Source organism: Podarcis pityusensis, assembly GCF_964106645.2.
Source record: "Podarcis pityusensis genome assembly, chromosome: W".
Classification (NCBI taxonomy): Eukaryota; Metazoa; Chordata; class Lepidosauria; order Squamata; family Lacertidae; genus Podarcis; species Podarcis pityusensis.
In genome coordinates this window covers 19,775,715-19,785,020 of record NC_138045.1, presented here as the reverse complement: position 1 = coordinate 19,785,020, position 9,306 = coordinate 19,775,715, and the positions used below count along the sequence as shown (strand labels likewise).

Below are 9,306 nucleotides of genomic sequence, written 5' to 3'. Positions count from 1 at the left end.
GATTGGGGGGGGGCATGATTGCCTCTACAAACAGATGGGGAAGAACAGTGATGGGAAGCAGCTAAGCAGCTCAGCGGCTTTTGCAATCTTCAGAGGAAAGTGTCACTCATGGTGGGGAGGGCGGGGAACAGACCAGCAACATGCTGTTGATGGTGGTGGACAATCATTCACAGCTGCTCAAGTTTTTAAAAGAGCAAAAAAGGCAGCCAATCCACTCCAATCCTTTACTTGCAAACACAACTTTCCATGCAGAGTTGTTCAGATTTAACTGCTGATGTTCTGAGCTAGCTCCCCAGGCCTTCTCCTAGCCACAGGGGGAGGAAAAGCTTTTTTTGTTTGTTTCTCTTTTTGCTACTGGACAGTTATTTTCAACCACCAATGTGTTCTCACTTGAACATTACAGTAAATGAGTCCTATGTAAGAGACATTCTAACAAAAAAACAAAACAAAACAAAACCTCTGTACATAACTTTACAAACATATTAACATATAAATAACAGAAAGCTTCCAAGCAGGAGAGCTTCCCCAGTAGTCTTTTTTTTCTTTTTTCTTCAGACGTTTTCTTTTTTTAACACTGGAAGGGAAGAGTCAGTACCTTTCCTCAAGCACAGGGATTGGTTTGTCTTTTTATATATATATATAAAAATCTCTCTCCCCTCTCTCTCTCTCCTTTTTGTCAGTGCCTCTGGCTTCAAGTGAGCAGTCCGTGCAAAGTGGGCAACTCCTTAACCTTCTGGGAAGGTGCCCTGTGGGGCTAAGGCCTCAGCCAGCTGGTCATCGTTCTGGTCCAAGCTCTTGCTGAAAGACTCGCTTCTTCTCCCGACAGTGCTTCTTGTGGGCCGGCCAGTCTTTCTGCTGGCACTGCGAGCCGCAGTACCGTGCGACCTGGCACCGCCCACAGATGTTAAATTCACGTAACTGGAGAGAGGAGTACGGGACAAAAATCAGTATCCCTTTTCAGGGCCCCTAGAGAAAGAACCCCCCCCCCCAAAAAAAAAGCCAACCAAAAGGGTCCTAAGGTGGCCAGTCCCAGTGCAATCTTTGTAGGAACTAAAGCAGGCCTGGTCAGGATCTGAGTAGAACAGCCTGGGAACCCTACAAAATGCTGCCTTGATTTTCATTGTGGATAAAATATTATCCAGCCCCCACTGGTGCATTTCTCTTGTTTATGAACCTGAAGGTCTCATTATGAGTGTCTTCTTCTTCTTCTGCACCCCCACCCAATCTTACACATTCTGAATTCAATGGGACTGAGTAAACAGGTACAGGACTGCACTCTCAATTTCTTTCCCTCATGGTCTACAACAAGGATAGGGAGCTTTGTCGCTCGCCACCCCCACCTCCTGCATTGGCCAGGTTGAATGGGGCTGAGGGAGTTTCAAGCTGCAGTTCCCCACCCCTGGGTTTATAACTATGGCTTTGGAACACAGAACACTACCTTACACCAAATCAGACTAGTATGGCCCAGTTCAGTGTACTGCCTATGTTGCACAGAAGCAGTGCTCCAAAGTTTCGAGCAGTGGTCTTTCACAGCTCTAGCAAGAGACTGAACCTAGGACTCAAAACCGATGCTCTCCTGCTAAGTTCGAGAACGCTTCTATATCCACAGACCTATTTACATATTTTCCTCCACAAAGCATCCAAAACTGTCATCAGAGGAACAGATTCCCTTTGTACAGGTTATCTTTTCGGGTGACTTCTATCCATCCTTCTATACAACAAAGTTACTTCAGTGAGGTTTAAAACCAGAGCTGTTCATTTTGATCTTGTTTCCCCATGACCCTGTTCTAAGAAAATGTGGGCTAGGAAAAGGGGGGTTGGGCCTATGCGCAACACTGACTTTTCCACACCGAGAGGTAGGATGAAGGGTTATCCAAATAGAATGGTAGCACAGTCAGTTGTACTTCACAGAACACCACTGAGAGAGAGATGTGTCTGAAGCTTGGAAGCCGCTGGCCAGGATAACTATTTAGGCTAAAAACGATGCAGAGAAATTCCTTGCAGGGGGTACAAAGAACACACTAGCTGTGCCTAAGGACTTTTTGGTTTTTTAAAAAGAAGCAACCACACTGAAGAGGGTGAACTTGCAGCAGCCAGCCTAGAACAGGGACGGTCTTATCCATGACTTGCTTCTGGTTTTGAACGCACCTGTTTCTCAATCACTGTGCAGGGAGGGTAGTGACATTCATAGTATGTGCACGAACTCTCCTCTTCTTCCACAACATCCCCATTAGCGTTATAATAGCGCGTCACATTCAGCACCGGAAACTGTTCCTCTATGGGGTCTGTGGGAAGCTGCTGGATCGCCAGCCAGTATAAGCTTTGTTCCCTTCAAGAAAAAACAGCAAATTAAACATTTCCGCAGCAAGCTTGTGCTGCACAATTGCAACATGTTAAAACTCCATCCCTCTCAAAGCAGAGAGTTGACAGTAGCCACAATCACAACATACCTTTAAAGGACTCCGATACAGCCTTAAACGGTTATGTCTTCCCCTAAAGAATTATGGAAACTTTAGCTTGTTAAGGGTGCTGAAAGTTGTTATAAGGCCCCTGTTCTCGCTAGCAGACATACAATTACCAGAGTAGTTTAACAACTGATTCCTCATTCAATGGAACTATTGAGAATTGTTGCTGTTTGAGTGGAATAAATAACCTAGGGTGGGAGACATATCCTCCCATCTAGGGCCAGGCCAGAGAGAACTTAGCACCACAGTTTCTTCAGATGCAAAGAAACACACATAAAAAATCATCAAGGGGCTATGCAAAGAAACACGTTCTGGAGTTGTTTGACTTCCAGCCCCTTTTGTCCCTCTTGCCTGTGACACTGTTATTGAGAGTTTACCTTTGTTTACTAGAGATTTCTTCAGCTTTGGGCCTCCATCCCCATGGAACCAATCGCAGGTTGTCTAGACGATTGTCCACTGTCACTGCATTCAAATGCACGACTTGAAAGCCAGGGGCGATGCCCCCCCGATGCCTCTCCCTGAAAGAGAAGACGAGCCACCTGCAATTCCTGAAAGGAAGAATTCTGATGCTTCTAGTTGCTTGGACTTCTATAATACATCATGGGCTGCCCTTGAAGGCAGTATGGAAACTCCAACATGCTCAAAGAGCTACTATCAGGGTTCTAACCGGGGCAGGTCATTGGAGACAACACATCTCAATGGATGCAAAAGAGCTTAACAAGCTTACTTTGACTTCAAGGTGCTGGGTCTGAAAATTTTAAACCTTACACGGCTTAGGACCCAAGGCATAAAGGACACCCACCCCCCTGTCCAGTTCTTAAGATCTTCTGCTGATGACCTTCTGCAGGCATCCCTGCAGTTAAGAGATAAATTGGGTGGTGATCAGGGGAAATGCCTTAGAAATACACCTGGCATCTTCTAGGTAGCAGGAAAAATTCTTTTTTCTTTTAAGTCACCCAAGCTGTTAAAGGGAAAGGATCATAGCTCAGCAGTAGAGTCTCTGGATGTAGGAACCCTGGCTTCAAGTTGTGGGTAGCCCTGTGGCACTTGGATGGGTTGGCACATTTTGCATGCAGAAGGTCCCATGTTCAACCTCCAAGATTTCCAAGTAGAACTAGGAATGTCCCCTGCCTGAAACCCAGGAAAGCTGCTGCTGCTGTCAGTCAGCATAGACAGTACAGAGCTAGATGGATCAACCTCCTTCTAAATATATGGCAGTTTTGTATGTTCAAATTATAAAGAGAAAAAGGGAGGGGGAAAAGATACTTTAACACACAACACAGGCCACTTTCCTTTTACATGGTGGCTCAGTTTGTACATCACAGTAAACCTTAGCTAATGATTTACTGTGAATGTATTTGTCTCCCCTCTGCTCATACTAGAAGAAAACAAACCATGATCCCTTGAGCTTAGAAGATGTGTCCAAAGTAGGGACTATGGTTTGTTTCACCTCCAACAAATCACAATCAGAAAGCTAAAAACAAACATTGGCTATACACTGTGGGTTGTCAGGAGAAAATCAAACCACAACCCCTTGGTTTGGACACAATGCTAAGCCAGGGATTGTGGTTTGTTTCTTCCCACCATGAATGGGGAGAGGTAATACAGACGCTATCTGCTCATGCACAGCAAACCACGGCTTATGGCTTACCCTGACACGTGAGAGTTGCCATTATAGTGCCCATCTCCAAAGACTATACATACACATGCCTCAGCAGTCTGGAAAGCTGCAGCTATGTTACCCCCTGCACAATGATACCTACCACAGTAACTCATGCAGCAGGCGTCCGAACCCTCTTCCTCGGTTTTTGTCAAATGCAAAGGCAAATATTCTAGCACCATTTCCATCTGCGTCGACCTCCATCCGAGCCTGGCCAAAGACAGAGAACACATCTCTTCATGCATTTTCTTTAAAATATTTGTACGCTCATCTAAACATCATAGCAGCTTCAAATACGAAACAAAGTAAAATGTAAGTAAAACTATTAATAGACAGAAACGTAATGGTCATTAAAACAGAAAACTGCAAACCAAGTAACAGAAATGTTAATAAAAAAAGAAATAGCAAAATATTAAACACTTGGGTTAATAAAAGTTTTCTCTTGTCACATAAAATATATTAAATGATGGTGCTATGCATATTATGACTAGGGAAAATGTTTCAGGAAAAGGGTGCCGCCAGACGAGGGACTCTGTTCCCAGTCAACACTCTCCTAACATCTGAAGGCAGAGGCACTCTGAGTAGAGCCTCTAAAGTTCAAAATCAGTCAGGTCTATATCAGACGAGAGAAAGTGGGTCAATAATGGACATGGGAAATGTCAGATGAGATGCAAACTCTGCCTCAGGAACCCAGTTTATGTGCTTGAGTTAACAGACTCTATATAAGATCAGAGCCTTCTTGTTCAGTGAGCCTGAGAATATATATAAACCATGATGAGTCTCTAATTTTCCCCCAGACACCTCAAAAGCCTGTGCAGAACCTGTTGATATCAGGTAAATGAATGGGTGAAAGTGTAATGTCAGTGTATTTCAAATCTGCCCCTTTTCCAAGAGCAATACATTTTCTATGAAGCTCCCCAAACTCCAGTCTAAAAATACATGAAGCCTATATACAGGTGAAACTCGAAAAATTAGAATAACTTTTCCATGATAATTTCAGTAATTCAACTTAAAAGGTGAAACTAATATATGAGATAAACTCATGACATGCAAAGCAAGATATGTCAAGCCTTCATTTGTTATAATTGTGACATTATGGCGTACAGCTGATGAAAACCCCAAATTAACAATCTCGTAAATTAGAATAGTAAATGAAATCAGCAAAACAAGGATTGCAAATAGAGCAACATTGGACGTCTGAGAAGTAGAAGCATGCATATGTACTCAGTACTTGGTTTGGGCCCCTTTTGCATCAATTACTGCCTCAATGCGGCGTGGCATGGATGCTATCAGCCTGTGGCACTGCTGAGGTGTTATGGAAGACCAGGATGCTTCAATAGCAGCCTTCAGCTCTTCTGCATTGCTCGGTCTCATGTCTCTCATCTTTCTCTTGGCAATGTCCCATAGATTCTCTATGGGGTTCAGGTCAGGCGAGTTTGCTGGCCAATCAAGCACAGTAATCCCATGGGCACTGAACCAGGTTTTGGTACTTTTGGCAGTGTGGGCAGGTGCCAAGTCCTGCTGGAAAATGAAGTCAGCATCCCCATAAAGCTCGTCTGCAGAAGGAAGCATTAAGTGCTCCAAAATCTCCTGGTAGATGGCTGCGTTGACCCTGGACTTAATGAAGCACAGTGGACCAACACCAGCTGATGGCATGGCTCCCCAAATCAACACTTCACACTGGACTTCAAGCATCTGGCATTGTGTGCCACCCCATTCTTCCTCCAGACTCTGGGTCCTTGGTTTCCAAATGAGATGCAAAAGTTGCTCTCATCAGAAAAGAGGACTTGGGACCAGTGAGCAACAGACCAGTTCTTTTTTTTTTTTAGCCCAGGTAAGAAGCTTCTGACGTTGTTTCTTGTTCAGGAGTGGCTTGACAAGAGGAATACGACATTTGAAGCCCATCTTCAGGATCCGTCTGTGCGTGGTGGCTCTTGATGCACTAACTCCAGCCTCAGTCCACTCCTTGTGAAAGTCCCCAACACGTTTGAATGGTCTTTTCCTGACAATCCTCTCCAGGCTGCGGTCACCCCTGCTGCTTGTGCACCTTTTTCTTCCACACTTTCCCCTTCCTCATAACTTTCCATTAATGTGCTTCGATACAGCACTTTGGGAACATCCCAAAGAACATCAGCAGACTTCCCCATGATTGTGCTTCCTACTGAACCAGACTGAGAGACCATTTAAAGGCTCAGGGACCCATTGCAGATGTTATGGATTGAATAGCTACTGCACCTTTTCACAATATTCTAATTTTCTGAGATTGTTAATTTGGGGTTTTCATCAGCTGTATCATCACGATTATAAAAAATAAAGGCTTGACATATCTTGCTTTGCTTGTCATGAGTCAATCTCATATATTAGTTTCACCTTTTAAGTTGAATTACTGAAATAAATGAACTTTTCCATGATATTCTAAGTTTTTGAGTTTCACCTGTAAAAGAAAATGCATTCTAAAGTAAAGCTACTCCTGATTCTGCAAGTGAAGGACAACTTGCCTAGTTATCCTACTTCAGAGAACAGTTTGAGTCTTTGGAGAACTTGGTACTTTTCATACAAGTCCTCAAGTCCAAACACAGATGTCTGGATCGGGCCAAGTCCTTTTATGACCCACATGCTGTTTCAAGGGAAAATGCCTCCTCTTCTCTCTCTGCCAACTTATTCAGATAGTCATTACTGTATATGAGACCACTGGCTTTCATGAGTTTGCTTAAAGCAGGTTCCTTAGACAGTCAACCCTTCCTGTTTTTGATCTACCCTAATTACTGACCATGTCAGGTCAGGGTTCATATGGAGAGCCACAGGTTCCCCATCCCTGATCAAGAGGAATAATAGCTGACATGTGGTCCTCCCAATGCTCTTCCGACCATTGGATATGCTGACTGGACCTGATGGGAGTTTGAATTCAACACCTGGAATGTGGAAATAAGGTAGATAACATGGTTCTTACCTCAAAAGAGTAACTCTCCACAAGTGGAATGTCTTGCTCATCAATCAGTGTGTACTTTGTCTAGAATAAAAAAGGAAGGATAATTAAATACTTTATATTGTGGATACTTTTCCAATCCCTAGCAAGGCACTCTTCGTTCATTTCAGCACAACAACACTTTAAGCTATTCCAGGGCACATCTTACACTGAAAAGAGAAGTTTTACACCTTAAATAGGTCATTCATCTGACTGCGCATACGTCACACACTTGTCTAAACCAGGGGAAAGCTGCTCCAGGGTTAGCCTTGAGCATTCTGGGATCTCTACCTACCATTGTGTCCACAAGCCTTCTAGGAAGTCCAAATGCCAGAAAGGGGTGTACTGCCTTTCTCTTGCCTTTGGAAGTAGAAGAGGAGAGGAAGAAAGAACTGTAAAATGTAAGTTCTTGCTCAGAGACCAAAATCTGCAACTGAGAGGGGCAGCTCTGGCCCAATATAATTATACCACACAAATCAGTTAGTCTTTAAAGAGCAGTTTTGTGTTTCAGTTTTTGCTATAACAGATTAACATACAAAACTTAACCCAAACAACCTGTAAAGCAAGACACTGCACCAAGTATTGGTACACATCCTTTGTGGTCCATGTTGATTATTCCAAAAAACAAAAACAGAAAAGCACAACAACAAAAGAAAGTTACAGTAAGTATGTATAAAGAGAAATGTATCACATCTGCACAAGAAAATAGGAAGCTACTTAGGATCAGGTCAGACTACAAATCCGTCAGTATCACCTAGTCTAACCAGTAGGCACACTCCAAATCAGAAAGAAGCCTCTCAGATCACTTGCTATGTAACCCTTTGAAACTGCAGGTGAGCTATGGACCCCTTTATAGCCTGAATACGAAGGATATAAAAAGAAATAAATCTCCCTATTTGAGGTCCACCAACGGGAAGTGCTCCACAGAACAGCTCATTACCCCTCTACAGGGAGAGATGCAACGAGAGAGTAAAACAGAAAAGGGACCTAAACGAAAACCAGCCTCCCGCATCCTTCTACCTTTAAAAATAAATAATAATAATAATAATAATAATAATAATAATAATGGGATCATGGAACCCCAATGAACCCAGTGACGTCACAGAGGGGTCCTGTGTGACGTAACGGAGCAGGTCAGACGCGCGAGGGGACGGTGATGTGATAGAAGGGGCGCGGATCTCCCAACATAGAACACGCGCGGGCACGGAAACACACGCACACCGCATACAGACGCGCAAATCCTATTTCTCCCACTCCGCGCCGCCCCACGGAGCCCCACGCGCACCTTGCCGGCCACCCGGCCGAGCCGCACGATGCCCAACTTGAAGTCGGTCATGGCCTTGGCCTGGCAGGGAGCGGAGAAGAGGTGGAAAAGGGGAAAGCGGGAGGAGGAGGAGGAAGAGGCGCAGGCCGGAGGGAGACCCCGATGCCACGCGCCGCCGCCTCGCGCAGGAGGATGGGAAGCGGGGGGCGGGGCAGCGCGCGCCGCCACCGCTGATGCTGCCCCTCTCTTCTGCCGCCGCCACCAACTCCTCCCCCCTCCCCCTCCAACCTGAAGCCGCGGCCCGTCCCGCCAATCAGCGTGCTAGCCGCGGCGACGCGTCATTGATAGCCGCCCGAGGGCCGCCCGGCGCGACCGAGACGCCGCATCACGTGTCCGCCGGCGGCGGCCGATGACGCACATCGCGCTCGCGGGAATTCTCTCTCACTCCCGTCCGACGAATGGGCACGGCTGAGCACGGGATAAGAACCTCCCTCCTCCGCCTTTTAAAGGGCACGTCCCATATATATATATATATATATATATATATATATATATATATATATATATATATATATATATTAAAAGAGAGAGAGAGAGCATTATGTGCGTGGTGGGGTATCCCATATTAGTGCACGTATAGTATATTTTAGCTTTGTCTGTTTATATAAATCCTGTACATATTACTGCGTGTCTATAAAAAATAAAATTTACGCCATATAAAGTACCTTAGTGTGCACTGATAAAATATATTGTGACATTGTTATAATAATTTTATACACACATTATGGACCACACTCCACAGAAAGCTAGTCCCTGTCCTTCAAAATTAATAAATGCACCCCCAGTCCCTCTCACTACCAAGGAAATGTAATAAGCGAATAGAAAGTGAACCTACCCAGTTGATGCTGACAAAAAACTCCACATGCACACTGTATAAAATAATACGTTTCAC

At 44.6% G+C, this 9,306-nt stretch overlaps 1 protein-coding gene across 2 annotated transcripts; it reads right to left on the bottom strand.

The window, feature by feature from the left end:
• Window positions 1-210: 210 nt before the first annotated feature.
• On the bottom strand, window positions 211-8,616 carry LOC308467760 (zinc finger MYND domain-containing protein 19). 2 transcript variants are annotated; one of them, XM_080989470.1, is made up of 6 exons: window positions 8,376-8,616; window positions 7,076-7,135; window positions 4,229-4,335; window positions 2,843-2,983; window positions 2,149-2,329; window positions 211-918 (listed from the first exon to the last, which is right to left on the bottom strand). In XM_080989470.1, the coding sequence occupies exons 1-6, from the start codon at window positions 8,424-8,426 to the stop codon at window positions 775-777; spliced, it is 684 nt and encodes a 227-aa protein (XP_080845596.1). In that variant the 5' UTR covers window positions 8,427-8,616; the 3' UTR covers window positions 211-774. The 2 variants fall into 2 exon arrangements, with proteins under 2 accessions (XP_080845596.1, XP_080845597.1); XM_080989471.1 differs by lacking the exon at window positions 8,376-8,616 and adding an exon at window positions 7,386-7,727.
• Between the last annotated feature and the right edge of the window lie 690 nt (window positions 8,617-9,306).